At 37.5% G+C, this 18,983-nt stretch overlaps 1 protein-coding gene across 2 annotated transcripts in view; it reads right to left on the reverse strand.

The window, feature by feature from the left end:
- Window positions 1-362: 362 nt before the first annotated feature.
- The window catches only part of LOC125732896 (receptor tyrosine-protein kinase erbB-4-like), a 174,124-nt gene continuing 155,503 nt past the window's right edge, over window positions 363-18,983 (reverse strand). Inside the window, exons 21-27 of one of the 2 annotated variants that reach the window (XM_049005999.1) lie at window positions 9,425-9,580; window positions 9,097-9,172; window positions 8,253-8,399; window positions 7,564-7,661; window positions 7,301-7,471; window positions 5,655-5,952; window positions 363-5,260 (exon numbers count right to left, since the gene is read on the reverse strand). In XM_049005999.1, coding sequence (XP_048861956.1) covers window positions 4,563-5,260; window positions 5,655-5,952; window positions 7,301-7,471; window positions 7,564-7,661; window positions 8,253-8,399; window positions 9,097-9,172; window positions 9,425-9,580 — 1,644 coding nt within the window. In that variant the 3' untranslated portion in view covers window positions 363-4,562. Of the gene's footprint in view, window positions 5,264-5,654; window positions 5,953-7,300; window positions 7,472-7,563; window positions 7,662-8,252; window positions 8,400-9,096; window positions 9,173-9,424; window positions 9,581-18,983 lie in introns of both variants that reach the window. The other variant, XM_049005998.1, reaches the window with a different exon arrangement.

Raw genomic sequence — 18,983 nt, forward strand, 5'->3', positions numbered from 1 at the left:
TAAAAATAAAAATAAATATATTTATTCATGTAGCTGAAAAAATGTAGTGGGAGACAAATTTAAATTTAAGAATGTGATGCCAATCACTAACCAAAAGCCAGATTGATAACATAGGTGCTGCCAGTACCTACATAAAGTCTTGTATATGTACTTCACTGCATTCAAGGCATGGATCAAAGCTCAGGTGCTACCAGTACAGAGGGAAGAGGAACAGAAACAGGCAAAGCACAAAGTGAAACAGCTTTTAAAAACAGACAGGAAAGAATCTATAAGCAAACCGCTAAAATTATAAGGACACACAGGATGTGTAATTTGTGCTTGTGTAGCTGAGGGGTAGGAAACTACTACTAAAATTACAGATATATACAGAAACAAGAGTTATGTTAAACTTAATCGGATAAAGGTAAAAAACAACAACAATACAGAAGTACAAAAGCAACATTTTTTTTTTCATTTTACAAATTCCCTTGGCTGATTCTTCACTATGAAAATATTATTCACATTTGTTAACATACAGCAATGTCATTCATAACAACCATTGCAAATATCTGTATAAAAAAGAAAAAAAAATTCCAGTATCATAAACAATGTTGTAAACAATATTCAGTTATTTCTCCAGGATGTATGTTTGCAGATTTGATAATTTTCTTCTTTGACGAGTAAACACAAAAAGCCGATTTTAATTTACATTCAAAAAAGCATTTAAAAAATAAATCATTGTAAAATTATTAAAGTATCATTTTCATTTATGCCTTAAATATAAATTTGTCTGAGATGCTTATAGTCAAACCTCGTGCGAGTAACTTGGTTTGCGTGTGTTTTGCAAGAAGAGCAAAATTTTTTAAATAAATATTAACTTGATAAACGAGCGAGGTCTTGCAATACGAGTATTACGTATACACTTTATCTGCCTAGCGTCACGTGATCACGACTGAGCCAATGGTTCTTCTCTCTCTCGGTGTGGGATTGTGGGTAATCGTCTCCCACGCTTGGTCTCGGTCGGCGCGCCTCACTTGTATAGTCAAAATTTTGTAGAAAAGCACTAGCCGAATAAGGGCGTAGCAGTGCCAGCTATGAATCTGTTTAACGACAATGTAATGTCCACATTTCCGCAAAATCGAAAAGGAGGCAAAAGCAACTGTCATTGGATAGGTTCCTTGTTAAAGTCGCACAAAAACAAAAGATTCCAGTGAGCCAACAGATAGCAGTGATTCTGTTATAGTGAAAGTCGTCCTACAAAATAACCCTCCTCTTCGTCTACCTCACTCCATCCATGATTCTTTTCAAAGGTAAAGTGCAAGTTAATTCGTTTTATGTATTTTTACGTTATATTTGTATTAATAATTTTTATATGAATATTTTTGGTTTGTGGAACGAATCATCTGAGTTTCCATTATCTCATGGGAAAATTAGCTTTGATATACATTGCTTTGCATTACAAGCACGTTTTCAGGACGAATTATGCTCGCAATCCGAGGTTTTACTGTACTTGATTATTACTTATAAATTAAAAGCTTAAGTACAAAATTAAACCACTAATATGCAGTAATCGATTTTGGGAAAAAGACTATAAGCAAAGACCCATCTATTGCCATTCCACAACATTACTGAAAGAAATAAGTATTATAAACTGTAGTTATGATTAAGACAAACCACAATCTGTTCTTACTAACAATCCACATATTTCTACAATATAAAGTTAATATGAATGGTCAAAATGATTTTGACAGAATAACAGGAGCCAGATCCCATTAGGCAATCGTTACTGTGAACGTTTGATGTGGAATAATGTAATTTACAACTAAAGTTGTCTTTTCTTTATTCCTACATTTCTTATCTTACTTTTTCATGAATCTGAATTGCCGAGATGTTGGTCCTTGATTAATATTTTCTATTGAAACCAACAAAATTCCTAGTGCATGACATAGTATGCTACATACATTTTCTGTATGCTTTTGAATTCTCATTGAAAATGTTAGTGTTAAGTTTCTCTGACAGTTCAACATGGTCAACTTGGTGACAAGGCTCACTAAATATCTCCCTGATACACAGCAAAATTAAATCCATAGCTGTTTAGCTGCCAAATATAAATGAAGGGGGAGTATGTGTTTGTATGTTTAACCTGAGGAACTCATTCTTGGGGCTCTGGTGACAAACACTACAGTATATTGCTTTTTTTGGACTAAGTCTACAACAATATGATGAAACATGAACTCTTAAAGCATGTCTTAAATACAATAACAAATAATAATAATACCAAAAAATCAACATCGACCATAGAGTACAGGCTTGGGACAGCCAGACAATTTTTCTTAATATTTAATAAATTTATTTACCATCCACTTAGGCTGTTTCTTTTAATTGCATTTATTAATGCCACATAAAGAATGAAGACATCTGACCTGGCCATTAAGCCACCATCCTGGGCTATTCAGCACCCAATGATAAGTTGGCAAAAGTGAAGGTGCTTAGTTCCAGCCAGAAGGTCCTCCCTGGAATATCTGTGTCTGTGTGTATCCCATTGGTAAACACATAGTAAAGTGAATGTGTACATTTGTCAATCAGTTCCCTGATTTCACAACTTTTTGTGCTATGGATCATCTTTATCTCTGAAAATAAAATCAGTTTGAAATCATAAGGCTTAACATTCTAACATTCCTCAGGCCTCATTATGCTCACACAGACACTGTTTACCAAAACGTGCTTCCTCTGAAACAAAATGTCATTGAAAAATTTAAAATTTTAAAATAATTTTCAACCTTTCTTATTCTTTATACATTTTTTATTGATGAAGCCAGTATATCTCATAAATAAGTGGAATGAGATTAGTTTTCTGTTGATATTTTTATGGTTAAATGACACATTATGTGGTGATAATATGGTGGTAATTAAATTATTTGTCAATATCAAACACAAGTAAATCTAATAGCCTACAACATGAGTTCTTTTTTCTTTTAGAGTTTATAAAAAGTGTACGTTTGACTGCATTAATATTTCTTGTTTTATCAATGGAATTTATTTAAAAGCTGCTGTCATATGTAATACATTATTACTTTCATTGTTTATAATTAAAATAAAATAGTTGTCCGTGTTGAATTAAATCTGCTGGATTAGGACATCCAGATTAAGTTAAAAACGGTCAGCTAAATCTTTTATTGCACTGTAAAATGACTATATTTTCTCATATTTCATATTGCATATTTCTCATATCCACTGAAGAGCTCAGATTTCCCATATATGGGAAGTTCTAATTTATACATTTATTTATTTTATCACAATTAGCCAAAGGCATTATTATGAACTACTGCTGCAACTCTTCTGGGCCAGAATAGTCTCGACCTCCTGCACACTTAGTGTGTATCTTATGGTCAGAAGCTCTGCTGAAAGCATTTTCATAATCTTTTTTTAAAGTAGGGAACAATCCAATTCAAATACTATATCAATGCAGCTGCTTTTGTGTATGTGTACTTTTTATTTTCGGTAAGCCATGTAAGTCCGTTGTTGTATTGCTTTAATAAGACAAAAACAATTTCAAAAAGCAAGCCTCTATTTGTCAATTAAATGATAAGAATGATTTGAAGCTATCAGAATCCACTGAAAATATGACCTACATGTGTTCTTTCATCAGTTTTTGTTCAATTGTTGCTTTTTTTTTTTTTTTTTACCTAAAATCAAAAGAAATTGCTACTGCCATGGCCCTATGTCAGTGTCAACCCCAAGTGTAAATCCTGTATTTTTCAGTGTTTTCAGATTTTGAAAAATATTTATGATACAAAGCAAAGAACAATACTGCAGATGACAATGTATAATAAGTAGATTTACAACAGGATATATAAAAATTTAGCCATACTGCATGAACAGGCATTATATCCACTGTGATTAAGCATGTTGACTGTAATGGTAGATACACATAAATAAAATTATTTGCATTTAAAACATACAGTAGCATTAAATAAGATGCGAACAAAAGCATATTTGATTACATCAGAAAAAATAGAAACGCCAATGTGGATATGTGTAAAATATATTGATGCTGAATGGCATGATGCTGAATATTTTCTCAGTGTAATCCATCACAGCTGACAGGATCCACAAACCTGTCTAGGTTATCATAAAATTCCCTTGAACCTTCCATATGTAATAATGCATGCGTCTTATATCAAATGGCCACCCCCACAACTGTCACATTGCTTTGATTTTTATCCCTTTTATACCAATATAATTTTAAATGAGGAAAGAAATTGCAAATGGTATGTGACAGAACAATTTGACAAGTGCCCATTTCCAAACAAAAGAGTATTGAAATAAGGGAGTAGTTGACTAATGTATGAAGGGTGTTTTCTGTATAGGAAAAGAGGGATTGAGGTGGAAGTGCCTGACCCATAGTTACGATAGTACTCCTTTAGAGAATACTTTCTTATAGATGGTGTGTTTCCAGTTGAGTTGGGTGGAGATTCATAATGTTGACTCACTCCAGTTTTGAGGAGGCAGGATTGTTAAAGTGTCAAGTGTTTTTGGAAGAAAAAGTGAAGAGAGCATGAGGTCGTCTCCTACCCCAACTGTTACACCACAGTGTTCCGTTGTCGGTAGGGTGGTGGTGGCAACATTGGCCCAGGCTTGACGGGGAACTCTGTCAGGTATTCTGCATTCTCAGCTACTGCAGGCCTAATCTGGCCATTCTGTTTGTATAAGAACTTGGTGTTACATTCCTGCAGATACTCTGGGTTGTGCAGGCTGGCCTTGGGGGGAAGGCTGTGTTGCCAGTATTCAGGATTGTCAAAGGTCTTCTTAGGCTTCTTGTCCACCATTATGGTGCCAGTGTGGGTAGGGTGGGCGGTATAATTTGGCTGTAAGGTATATCCAAGGTGTTCTGGGTAGAAACCGTGACTTCGATGACTGGGGTTGCCATTGTGGATGGAATGGTTAGGCAGAGCTTTGTAACTGGGTTGGGTGGGGTGGTGAGCATGGCTTGACTGTGGTAGGAGATTGGGGTGAGTAGCCTGACCAGGCTGTGGTGCTTGGCTAATAGCCAAAGTGGATGCTGCAGTATGAGGAAGAACCCTACTTTTATTCACAGTCTCTTGACTCTGCTCTCCCAGGTTATGGAAAGTATTGAGGTAGAGGGGCTCATTGACATACTCGTCCTCTACATTAGTCTGCCCATTGGGGGCACCATGGTACCTAATGTTATCCAGTACATGTATATCTTCATTTTTACAGCGTGTCACAAAGGGATTCTCCTCAACTGGATTGATATAATCTGCTGTTTAGAAAGCAGAAAACAGAAAAACCGTTAGTGCGGACATTATCGATGTCTGCAGTACCTTGACAGTTATCAAACCCCTGCTCTGAATGCTAAGAAAGACTTTCATTTTCCGGGAATGATACAGAGTCACATAGCCCATTGATTGCTTCATTGTTCCACATGAAGTTCTATTAAATGTTATAGAAGAGTTGATATTTAGAATTTCATTATCAGTACAAAAAAGTGCTGATTAAAATGACTACTGCAGGACACAAAATGCTATTTATAGGCAGTAAAATTAAACTTGGCTAAAAGACAAAAGTCGTGTAAAACACAAAAAAAAAATGTTTTGTTGATTAATTTAGAGAACAGATGAAAGTGTGGCTGCTATGTATTTTTTTTTTTTTACCTGAGGAGACTTTGTCTTGCTTTGACGTCATGTAGCCATCCACATCTGCATCCCTCCCTGGCCTCCGTTCTGGCAGGAATACTGTGGGGTCAGCACTGTAGCGCTGGAGGCTGCTGTCTTCCCCAGGCTGAGGTGAAGTCTGTTTGAGTAAGGAACCATTACAGCGTGTGTCCTCCTGGATCAAGCTCTGGGCCCCTGGATGCTGCTGAGTAAAGACTCTGTATGGAGCAAGTCCCTCTTGAGGTTGACCTATCATCTCCTCAGTACCAAAGGTCCCATCTTGGTAGACAAACTGGTTCTACAAGAATGTAGAGACATATAATTAGTAAAAAATTGTATTTGAATTCCTGGTAAAGTAGGAATAAAACTGGAATTGAATGTCTCCATTTGTAAAACCATGCTGAAAAAGGAAAAGAATCCTTGTTAGTCGTTTGGGGAAGGAGGTATTTGATTTTGTTAAAATAGGTTAGTTGAGTCCCCTTTTTAGCGGAAGCGCTTGAGCTTTAGTCCAGGTAAGCATGTACAACAAAGCTCCCCTGACATATGCAGAAACACAGCAAAATACAATACTCAGACATGCACACACAAATACTGTTAACAAGGCTTGCAAAGTCTTTCATATAATAATATCTATCCATCCATCCATTTTCCAAACCGCTTATCCTACTGGGTCACAGGGGGTCCGGAGCCTATCCCGGAAGCAATGGGCACGAGGCAGGGAACAACCCTTCATAATGCTTTTATATTGCATTCATAAAACATTCAGTGCACCTTCATAATGTATTCATTAAGTATTCAGAAATCATTCATAAACATCATGCATGTATACCTTTACATCATAACATCCCTTAACAGCTGTAATATACATTAATATAAAAACATATATAATAATAACAAACATTATAATTGTATAATCATGTAATGTTTTTTATTAATATATATTAAAGCTGTTAAGGGATGTTAGGATGCTGAAGTGTACTTGCATACTGCTTATGAATGTTCTATGAATGCATTATGAAGGTGCACTGAATGTTCTATAAATGCATAATGAATGCATTATGAAGGTGCACGTAATAAAAAGTGTTACCATATAAACTGAAGCTTGCATGTGTAGCTTTTTAGCGTGGTTTGCGCTTTTAATAATCTTCGTTCTGGCGGTGGTGAATTGAGCTCACTGTGGTGCCGGTGGACATGCTGAAGCGTTGTGCAATTTATGTATGTTCGTATCAGTCTTTTACAATGTTTGCATGCAGTTTTTGTCTTGTCTGCTTTTTTTTCGCCGTTTTCGTTTGTGATTACCGGAAGGCTAATATGCTGCCACACTGCCAAATTAAGATCGGGCGGTGCGTCCTCACTCCTCAGTTTCAAATTCGCTCGCCATCTCGCATTCAGTCAAAACCGAAAACTAACGTACGACATCGGCGTGAATGCGCAGTGACATCTGACATCGAACTGACGTGAAATCAAATGTAATATTACACCAGTTTTTCTGTTAAAGTACCGTGAAGTACTCCTAAAGTAGCGATTCATTTTCTACATCAGCTGGTTTAAATCATCATACATTTACATCGATTTTAACCGATTCGCAATTCAGCGTTACATGCCTAATGATGTGTCTGGTGCTTTTTGTGACTTGGTGGACCTACCCGATTTGTGTCGGCTTGGGGTCGGGATGTACAAGATGGTGGGAGCACATTGAAGGTATGTGGTACCAAGTACTCATCAGCATCCATCAGGTCATCAAGCTCGCCTTCAACCAGTAGACTTTGGAAAAACTTGCTGTCATTGGGGCTAGGCAACTTCATTCGGTCATCACCCTAGGGGATTTAATCATTACTAGTTACAAACCTCCTATTAATGATTGAAATACAACAATATCACAGAGAGAGCACAATGCACAGGTTCTCACCTGAATAACCAGGTAGCGTTGTGGGTCTCGAGCCATTCTGCAAAATTCTGCTGCCAGTTCCTTGAACTTAGGTCTGCTGTCTGCATCAATCATCCAGCCTAGAGAATATGAATAAAAAGAAAAAAATTATATGTATTTTCACTCCCACTATAGCCTAAACATCTGGCCATTAAAAACAAATGTTCCTTCTTCAATCTACTGCCTTTCCGAAACTGACACTGACCAACTCTGCACTGTGAACCCCTAAACATTCTCCTACCTGTATATGTGTCTGTGTGTTACATGGAGAGCAAGATGGGACAGGTGAAACGCACAGTTGCTTCGTAAAGTATCACTGCTCCATTCTATTGTATTTTATATAATTTTCCATGTCCTCATGTTTTCACACAATAAGCAAATAATCAATCTAACATGCAAAGGCGCATAATCTAAATGAAGAGCAATTGTTCAAGTAATATATTTCACTTCAAGTAAATTAATAACAAGCACAAAGAAGGGCATAAATATACTGTTGTAGAATGATAAACAACAAGTACCAGAAAAGTAATTAGACTGAATTAAAATGTCAAGCTATTAAATTTAGTTAATACTCTTTTTTTATGCCAGGGAAAAAATGTGCCCATACAGCCAAAGACAAAATGCAAAAGTGGAGGAGATCATTAACGTATGTTAAGGCAAAAATGTCTCACATTTGACCATGACCATGTAGACATCAATGGTGCAGATTGGGGGTTGAGGTAGCCGCTCCCCTTTCTCTAGGATGTCTGGGATTTCACGGGTGGAAATCCCTTCGTAGGGCTTCCCCCCAAATGTCATCAGTTCCCATATGGTCACTCCTGTGAAACAGGACAAAGTACTGTTTACTGTAATACTATTTAGAAAACTGTCTCCAGGTAAATAATGTGATGTGACCTATAAACAGTTCCATAGATACACTACCAGTCAAACGTTTTTTGCACAGCACAGGTTTTTACCACTTTTCTATTTATTTCATAAACTGCAGGTTTTTTATTCAAGTTGAGTGAACCACTAACAACTAAATAAAAATATAAGTCGAATGAATTAAGTTTCCTTTATAGCATAGAAAGAGTATGTAACTGCATGTCCTATTAACTAGTTGAGGGGTGATGGCATAGTCAAATTACTGTACAGGCTGTCCTTTAACTTTAAATGCACTAGTTAGCTGTTTCATCCTATGAAACAGAGCAGTATTTAATGTCCCTTGTAGAAAAGAATGCCTCGAATTTTCTCTACTGTAATACCTCCTAGAGGAAATTACTTTGATTAATCAGAGATATGACATTTTCTTGCCAATAAAGGTACTCAAGTGGTGACCATACTGTGAATTTATTTGTTAGCAAAATATATTGAGTATAGTTTTAGTAAATGTTAAGTGAGTAACATGCAAATGTATAAAATCTCAGTATGCGCAAAAACTTTTGTCTGGTAGTGTATCTATGAATATTACAGGAGCTTTGAAAATAAACCATTGTCTTGTTGCCAGAAACCAAATGGCCTGACTGTATGTCTCACCATAGCTCCACACATCACTCTGGTGAGTGAACTTCCTATAGTGGATGCATTCCAAAGCCATCCACTTTATGGGCATCTGTAGAAGGAATAAATAAGGAGATAAGCAGTATTTGTAAGGCACTGTACTATAAATGTCCCTGAAACAAACATGAAATTTGTGACAGTTCTTTTGATCATTTCTGATCGTTTCCTCAAGAATCAAATTACTGGTTCCTAACTGGTTCAAAACACTGAGTTCCTAACGGTGAAAATTAGGATCACACAGCTGGATGTTTAAACAGTGTTCTAAAACTAAAATACGCAATTCTCCCTCTATTGCCCCACAAACCTTGCCCCCATCTGCGTTGTACTCCTTTTCATTAGCATCCAGAAGCCGAGCAAGCCCAAAGTCAGTTATCTTGATGTGGTTGGGCGACTTCACCAGCACATTGCGGGCAGCCAGGTCTCTGTGCACCAGCCTACGCTCTTCCAAGTACATCATTCCCTGCCAATCACAGCACCAGTGCTGTTAATAACCTCATCACTTACTTGCACACTGCTCTTCAAACAGTGGTCATCAAAAAATTTTCCACAAGTCCAGTTTTATGAACCTTACATCAAGTTTTCATAAAAACTGAGCAACACTTATATAAGCCATTAAACACTGGAGAGATAGTCTTGCCTCTGGGAGAGAAGGTTGAAATGGGAGCACTTTTGATGTTATCGTAAACCTGGTGGCCAATGCTGTTATAAAGAAAGTTAAATATAAACATTTGTTTGCAATGTTGGACTATTTAACTCGGTGAAGTGGAATCTAGGCTCACTTTCAATAATGACAGCTGTTCCAGCTGCCCACAGCATAGAGTTTGCAGCGTTCATTTTCATGAAATTGCTTCAGTTTTAATCTGGCAATTTAGATTTGCCCCAGTGCACACAAGTTGCTCTGGGCAAAGTGAATGAATGAAACACTCACAAATCATGTAGAACAAAAGAATGAGAAGCCAGGCTAATTTACGCTGTAACAAATTGAAATTGGATATAGAGTAAGTTATAAAAGAATAGATTACAATGGTTAAAACACAATAACATTGATTTGTTTCTCAGTTCCTCAGAAGGGTGCGCTGTTGGTCCAATACCAGAGGATGCAAATTACCCAAGTAATAACAGATATTGAAGGCATTGTTCTTACAAAAAAATTAGGAAATACAGATGCTCCTCAACTTACAAACTTTCAACTTACGAACTTTCAGACATACGAACGAAGAGGACTGTAAGTCCAAATTGTGTTCCTTGGGCTCCCGTTTCCTGTCCGCAACATCAATTTTTTTTTCTGCACGCCAATTCCGCTTAGTATGACTTCTGGGCGCTACTCTCACCGCGCAGCAGCATAGCGTGCGAACTCCCAGCATCCTAGTTCTTTGTACTTGCGTATGCCCTTAAAATGATGTTGAATAACAACTTACGAATATTTCAAGTTACAAATGGCCGTTCAGAATGTAACTCATTCGTAAGTAGAGGAGCGTCTGTAATTGGTATTGGAACTGTGAATCTGCGGCAATGAATGAATACATTTTCATTTCATTAATGTGACTTAATTGGACTCAGCAGGGTTTATATTTTGCATGTATTTCTTAGGAATCATGTATTTCATTGATTATATATTACCTGACTATTTTTGCTGTTATGATGAGACCCAGAAAAGTATAAGCATAAAAGAAACTGCCGAGTATTCCTCTGTGAACTGATGACATGGATTACAATGACACTCAATCTGCTTCTCAATTCTCTCATGTGTCAGAACTATACTACATGTACTTCTTGATTTTCATAACTATTAAAAATGGAGCAAATCAATGGCTAAAGTGTGACTGATGGTTGTGAAACAATGTGTAAGACAGGATGAATCATTGAACAGAATCATATGACACAGGAATGCGAAGTAATTAGGAATTTACTTGAGTATGGGAGTATATCATTGCTGTCAAATGGACATATATCAACTGCATGAAAAAACACAATTTTTTAGAAGCAGGATTTTTTTTTCCTGAAACTACTTTACAAAGTAAACCTAAAACAATGTAATGAGATACCCATAGCACCACAAATAGAAACCTATCTTTACACGGCTGCTACAGTTTAATGTTTTACATGCACTGACACAGATTGTTTAGTGAGGCAATTATGTCAGTGTCAATTATGTCAGTGTCAACAAGCTGCAAACTAACCTTCCTTTAGCTATCTGTCTAGCTATCAGTGTTAAGTAGTTAAAAATTAGCGACATGAAGTAATTCATACTATCAACCACCATAAATACAAACGTTAATCAGTACAAACATAAATACTTGTAAAACAGACTCCAGAGGAATGAAAACCAAATTTATTTTGACTTCAACACAAAGAAAAACATCGCAGGATTTGGGTCAGAGGATGGACTATAATCTGACTGTAATCGTCAGGATTCGAGTATGTATGCTAGGTTACAACAAAAACAAAGAGAAGCCAATTCTTAGCAATAAAGCACAGGAGAAAACGAATGAACGGAAACTACACTTGACTTTCCTACGACCATGGGAGGTACAAATAGGTACAGAAAACAGTTTTAAGCAGCCCAGGATTTTCAGAAATTTTTCATACAGTTACCATTTTGTTGACCAATCAGTTGAGCACAAAGTTAAGGCTTGATAACTTCAAATACATTCTGATACCTAATGGAACAGCTTCCCTCAAAGTGTTCATTTTCTGAATTATATCCCTGTTTGAAATTCTAAGTTAGCCATTTCAATTTGCACAAATTACATAAACAGTCAACACCTGAGTCAATTGGATGTGCTAATGTGTATTTAACCAAAAACAACTGGCAACTGTAAACCCGTACCATCGCACAGTGCCAGGGCATAATACTGGCTCTTCTGTGATTGTAGAACATGCCTTTTTTGAGTTGTACTTTCAACATGTAAGAAGCACTTATCTGTAGCTTTAGAGAGCAGTCTCTATGGGCCAGCAAACCCCAGCCAAGATCATCATTCATGCTTCTGGCTTCCCTCAAGCCCCCTCCTTCTGGGAGATGGCAAGCAGTATGTTTAGTGGATGTGTTTCGGTTTCCAACAGATTGGCTTTTTTTCCCATCCAAAATATTGCAAAGGGTAGTCACTGAGTATAAATGAGATATCTAGCATTTAACTGGATTAAAAAAAGATAGCATCATTGCACTTTCTGTATTCTGCAATAAGGGTGTGACTGGACTTCATACAGCACATGTCCTGTCACTGTCATGCTTTAGAATTTTTCCATGACTTTTTATTATCTGAGGTGCAAAACAGCAATGAAAATGGTGCACTGTGATACATGAAAGCCTTCACATTTTGGAATTATAATCATGAGAAAAAATTATCTTAGAATATCTCTGTAAATAAGTCCTCTGTTATACATGGGCCTTCCCTTCTGGGAAATGGAGCATGGACAGAAATATAGGAGGGCATTGGGAGACAGTTTTACCAATTACTTGCTAGTGGTAAACAAACTGAGAAGAGGAACATGGGTGACATAAGTGTCCAGCAAATCACGATTGCAGCCAGTAATACTGCCAAATTATAACATATTGCTTGCTATGCAGAACACTGTATTTCCTGATTCAACTTAAGAAATCATCTGAATAAGCTTTAAATTATATGCACAAGCATGTGCAAACCATTAGTGAGTTACAGCAAAAACCTTGTCAGCTCCCTGGGGTCAGTACCTGAGTGTGACTTTCTATATCCATTATTTAAATTCATACTGGAGGGTTTGGTTCCATATTTTCAAGCAATTTGTCAATTGTGTGCTTATGTCTATTTATGAAGAGTCTGATCACTGCATTACTGAAGGTTAAGGTAATGTTTCCATATGACTCTCTTGTGGGACAAAGTTGGCAAAAGACCAACTTCACTTGATATGGAAGCTGAATACTGAAACAGAAAAAGAGGAGCTATTTAAATATGCACCTTTAACAAACTACTTACAATAATAGCCATTTATTATTTATTATTATTCATTTATCTGAACTTTTCCAAGGTCACTTTTTAAGCAATTGGACCAAATAACAAGGATGCATACACATAATTGTAGAACTACAAAAAAGTCTGTAGTACTCAAGAAGTCTTAGAGGCAGATGAATATGTCATCTTTACCTAAGCTACAGAAACATCATCAATTAAATGCTTGCATGACTGCCACTCTAAGTATCCTCAATGACATCGGGAAATCAGTTCTGGTAATTTGTGTTGCCTGATGGGAAGATGTTATTGATAATTAAATAGCTCTTTTAATCACTTACAGCAAGGCTGTAAATTCTAATGTCTGACCTCCCGCCTCATGAACCTGCCACAGCACACTTTTGTATCTAGTTACCAGCTAGTACAGAAATCCATTGCAACTCCAGCTGTGGATAGTTTTCCAAGAAATATTTCAGATTTGTCAGCGTATGTCAACCTTTTAGTAAGTATATGAACTGACTACCCTACAATGCCCAAAATTTCTCAATCCAAAATTTACAAGTGAATTTATCTTCAAGCATCACTGTTTTACTAAGAAGGTTTTCCTAATGGAGAAGATAAAACACTTATGCCACTGTTCACCTGCGTGCACTTCCAGAAAAAAAACGTATCCCAGACATGCATTGTAAAAGTAGCTGAAATTGGTGAAGCAGCAGTCATTGATTTATGTCACAAATTCCGGGGCAGATAGCACATTTTTTTGGATTATATTACTGCTGCAGGCCTTTTGTTTGATATGACAGCCCTGCTGTAAGAAAACTGGCTTGACAGTCAACTAAACTGATACAAACAGGCCTATCAAGTACAAATATTCTGCAGGCTAGGTTTAGCTTGTCTGTAACATACCTTGACCAAATGGATGTGGGCACCATATTACTCATAGGTGATAAACTTATATCAGTATTAATAGGTCCTACTATTTTCCTTTCCAGCTCACTGGCATCCATCCAATACTGGTCCTAACTGATGTGGTGCTCCAGGTGAGCATCACCATCAGCACCCCCTGTCTGAAGCAGAGTGAAATTGGCTGGCAAGTCAGCCCCCCCCCCCCCCCAGACACTGGCATCCTAGACGGCCACTTATGTTGCCTGTGGGATTGACCGGCAACGCAGGGATCAGTCATTCAAAATGAATGTATGAACTGAAATCACTCTGAAACCACAAATGTTATTCTACACTGATACGTGGCTTGCCGTTGCTAATACAGCAGAACAATATACATATTTAATCACAACTATGCATTGAAAAATATCATTAGCTGTTCTACTTATAATTTTTATATGGATCTCTTTCATAATTATTAATATCTAATATAGTTTCTCGCCTAAGGTAAGCTGATGCTCAAATATTTTCATTTTAACTGGTTGTTGAGATAAAACATTAGCATGCCAGGCTGAATATATTGCTGCAGTCATTTATCTTTCTTGAAGCAGACCATTATTTCTTTTGAAGTCTATCAGTTGTGCCACCGGATAGCTACTTTAGCCAGCATGCTAATACAATTATTGAAAGATGTGCCGAAAACTCGACAAAGTAATTTAATACTTTTTACCAACAAACATTGCAGGTTTGAGCACCAGAAAAAAATTCTACCTTCAGCTCATTTTTCTCCTCAATTTGGTCCTCTTTGGCATATTGAAGACCTGTTCTTCTCAGATCCTTCATATGTGTGCACCCTACAATGGACATGTGTCCTGGAAAGAGTGTCTCTGACCTTGTGGCCTGTGCTTCCTGGGACATGCCCTAGGCTGACCACTGGAACGGTATAAAACAGGAGCGATGGGTGTCATCCATTTTCTAACTGTTTATTCCGTTCAGGGTCACAGGAGGGCCTGGAGCCAATTTCTGGCAGCAAAGGGCACAAGGAAGAGGTACAGTCCGGACGGGATGCCTGTCCACGAATCCACTCTCACCACAGGCAATTTAGAGCCCAATTAGCTCGACTGCGTGTCTCTGGACTGCAGGTGCAAACATACATGACACAGGAAAAATGTGGAAACTCCACAGAGAGCGGAAGCAGGATTCAAACCACCAGCGCCTGAGGTGCGATGCAAGATAGCCGCCCACTGTGCCACCGTCACCCATGATGGATGGGTAACCACACCATAATAACATGGGGATGTGGAAGGTCATGGCAGTTACAGAAAAATATTCTTCCTTCTTTTCACTAAATACATTTTTTAAATTAAATACACATTAAAACAGCATGTGCGTAAAAGAACAGATTTCCAAAAGGGACACAGTCAGCCAATAATATATACAAAGTGCCTACTGCAAGGGCCCAATATATCTTCATTTCCATACATGAATGACAAATGGAGGGTTAGGATAGCAAGTTAAATGAAAACATCATTTAGTAGATGCAACAAGAAATTTAGGAATTTTACCTCTTCTTTTTTATATTCATCTTCATTCCCCCAAAATGTACAAATAGGATATGACAAAGCACAGCACCTCAACTCACTCTTCATTGATCAATATACTAACTATAGCTATCTCATACCACCCATTTGTCTGATTCATCCCACCAAGCACATCTGACTGTGCAACAAGGGACTATCTAGGGGCTTGGGAACAGCTAATACAACATGATTGGAGTTTCTGCCCTCATTGTAGCACTTCTTTAATATTGAGAAGATGTTGGGACTGGTAACTCTTACAGAAAGGTGTCTCGTATTTTGTGATCATTCTGTGAACTCGGCTGCTACACAGCTGTGTGGACACATATTCATGGCAACATTTGACATAGACAAGTCATTACATTACATTCTGCATGACACCATTATAAAGCTGAGCAAAGAACTGCTCAGATCCCAAGTGCCACTTTTCAAAAAAATCATAGAAACCCAGAAGAGTAAAACTGTGCGACATGGGCATTTTGCACTTTCATCAGTATATATTTTTGGTGACACCATTCTGGGACACAATTTTAATGGAAACACTACAGGAAAATTGCAAGGACTCAAGAGAGTCATGCGCCTCATCTCTGCAGGTTGTACCACCTGCGAGATATTGCCATTTTTCTGTCTTTAATTCAGTGTTTCTCAACCTGGTCCTCAGGGGCTTTCATGTTTTTGCTCCCTCCCAGCTCCATGCCAGACAGTCCACATTTTTGCTTCCTCTCAACTCTCACAGAGCTGGGAGTAAGCAAAACCCAGATTGTCTGGGGGTCCTTGAGGATCGGTTTGATAAACATTGCTTTAATTTAAAATTTAAAAATGAAAAAAGTTTTTATTTTTTAACTGAATGAAATTGTGTAAGATGTGCAGGATAAAGAGACATTTCAGGAGTTTCAATTTCACACGAAGGGGCGTCCTGTTCTCGCCTTAAGGGTTTTTAAAGCCGATTCTCAGAAACCGAAAGTTGTGAAGAAAATACAAAAACCAAAGGAAAAAAGTAGGAAGGATGTAATGCTTTTTTGATTTACTGCCAAGTAGGTAAATCTGGTAAGAGATAAGTAGAACTGGACCTTTTTTTCATTATTTTTTCAGTTTTTAGAGATTTAAAAAAATGCTTCCTAAAGGCCAGCACTCTTCAAATTTGTCTCCTATTTGTGTCATTCTCTTTTGAATAGCAGTGAAGCAATGAGAGGTTGTATGAGTTTCAGATTGTTTGGGACAAAATTGTGGAAACCACAGTAGGGAGTGTCTTACCAAAATAGGTGTGATTACTCAATTGGTCTTTAAACAACACAAAACTGAATTTTATAAATAATGGTGGGGGAAAGTAATGCATTTTATGAACTTAAATATTTAAAATCTATTTTTAGATTATTTAGATTTCTAAGCATCCACAGTAACCCTAAAGGAGATCTATAGGTGCCCAATGACATTCGCTAAAATGATCCAGGAGACCCAAAGGTTCATATCAGGACCTGATCGTCAACATGTTAGGGGTATGGATACAGTAGTAGATTCAGAGAACACAGCACTTGACAAAGGCCTTTGAATTCTCAAAATTATATGTAACATTGGGCGGGGAGACACAAGGTTAAATTCTGTTGGTGTCCAGAATTTATAGGACACCACAGATTGCAACTTTAAATGATGGATGACAGGTATCATAAGCTTTTGCTGTCTTAAGCATGACAGCAAAAAATTTACTTCATAACTCATCATGACATTTATCATATGTATAATGACTGCTGTCATAGATCTCAGGATGTATTATTACATGCTTATGACAGTGTTATTAAGGATTTTTGGTTTGTCCTAGTACAACATTTAATGTTTTTTTTCCATATACATACAATAATCCTGCTAAGACTGTGACAGATGCCGTTGTAAGTATGCCACTGAAATTCATTCCAGGTAGCATCTGCAGCAGCAGACTACTAGGCAGCCCACCATCCTCAGAAACCAGAATATTGTTGCACTTTGCCTGCTGCATAGGAACGCATAATTCAAAACAATGAATATAACTGGGATCAAGTGTTCTGTCCTTTATTCTAAGGTTTGTCCCAGAAAGTCCAGATTACTCAGGATTTGAGTTTAATGCCGCTAGTTTCTTCATTTTTTTTTAAACATATGGCACCTGCAACAGCATGCTACATTCAGTTTAAGTAGGTTCTAATTTTTGGGCCGCTCTAGACTCGGCAGTCTACCATCAGGCAGTGTTTTATTATAGCTATTTCAAATTAAGTGGGCCATAGAAATGTGGCTTCTATTTGTTTTCATTTATCTAGGTGACAAAATAAAATGCTTCCAGAACTCATAATGGAATTGACTTTGACTGAACTCCTAGGGTAGAGGTAGACATGCAAGAGGCTTCAGTACTCCAGGTTTTATTTTATTTATTCATAATTTATCTTCCTACTAAGCGTGCTTCATTGGGTATACTGTGCTGTTTTCGGCTCATGGTTCAAATCCCAGCTCGACTCCGAGTTATATTGTTTCCATGGTCACATGACACCACCATGAAGTTGACCCCCATTTCACCCATTTTCAACGAAACCGGTCTCACTTGTCCGTGCTGCTTTTGTACGAGTTTGTACCATTGAAATTTTCACTTTTGCAACTTTGGTTTCTGAGATATAAATACTTGTTTACATGGTGACATCACTGCTGTGTGTCCCCATCCAAATTCCATCTTCTTGTAACGTGTTGCTCAGCTGTTTGGTTGATGATACAGTTTCAAGTTACCCCGTGAGTTTCAAGCTCACCCTTGCTGCTGCAAGGGTGCCCATCAATAAAATTGTTCATATTATAAAAAGCTGTGTTTATTTGAATTATAACAAAAATCATTTTACCTTGATAGTGTAGCTGACAGGTTTTATTACATTGTCAATGTATATGCAGCTCAATAGTAATATTTCATCAATTATAACTATATATTCAGATTGATAAGAATTGCTTCACTGACATCTCTTATTAATTATGTTTATTTAGTTACATAGTGACATCTATCCATTTTCTGAAGCTGCTTATCCTATTCAGGGTCACAGGGAGTCTGAAGCCTATCCCAGAGGCTACAGGCACAAGGCAGAGAACAATCCTGGATGGGACACCAGCCCATCGCAGGGCCCACTCACACACCACACACCCACGGGCTATTTGGTAATTCCAATTATCCCCAGCATGTTTCTGGACTGTGGGAGGCAAACAAGAGTGCACAGAGGAAACCTCATGATGACATGGAGAGAACATGCAAACTCCACACACATGGCAGAAACTTGAACCCAGGTCCTAGAGTGTGAGTTATCACTTGTAACACCGTGCCACCCCTTCATAGTAACGTTTACCGTATTTAAAATATATCTACAAATGTTTTTAAAACGCTTGTTTTAACAATTATTATAGAAAATCATTCGCTTTGTTAGTATGTCTGACATGTTTTATTAGATTATTAATGTATATTCAGCTCCATAGTATTATATAT

The sequence above is a fragment of the Brienomyrus brachyistius genome, chromosome 1 (genome assembly GCF_023856365.1).
Source record: "Brienomyrus brachyistius isolate T26 chromosome 1, BBRACH_0.4, whole genome shotgun sequence".
Classification (NCBI taxonomy): domain Eukaryota; kingdom Metazoa; phylum Chordata; class Actinopteri; order Osteoglossiformes; family Mormyridae; genus Brienomyrus; species Brienomyrus brachyistius.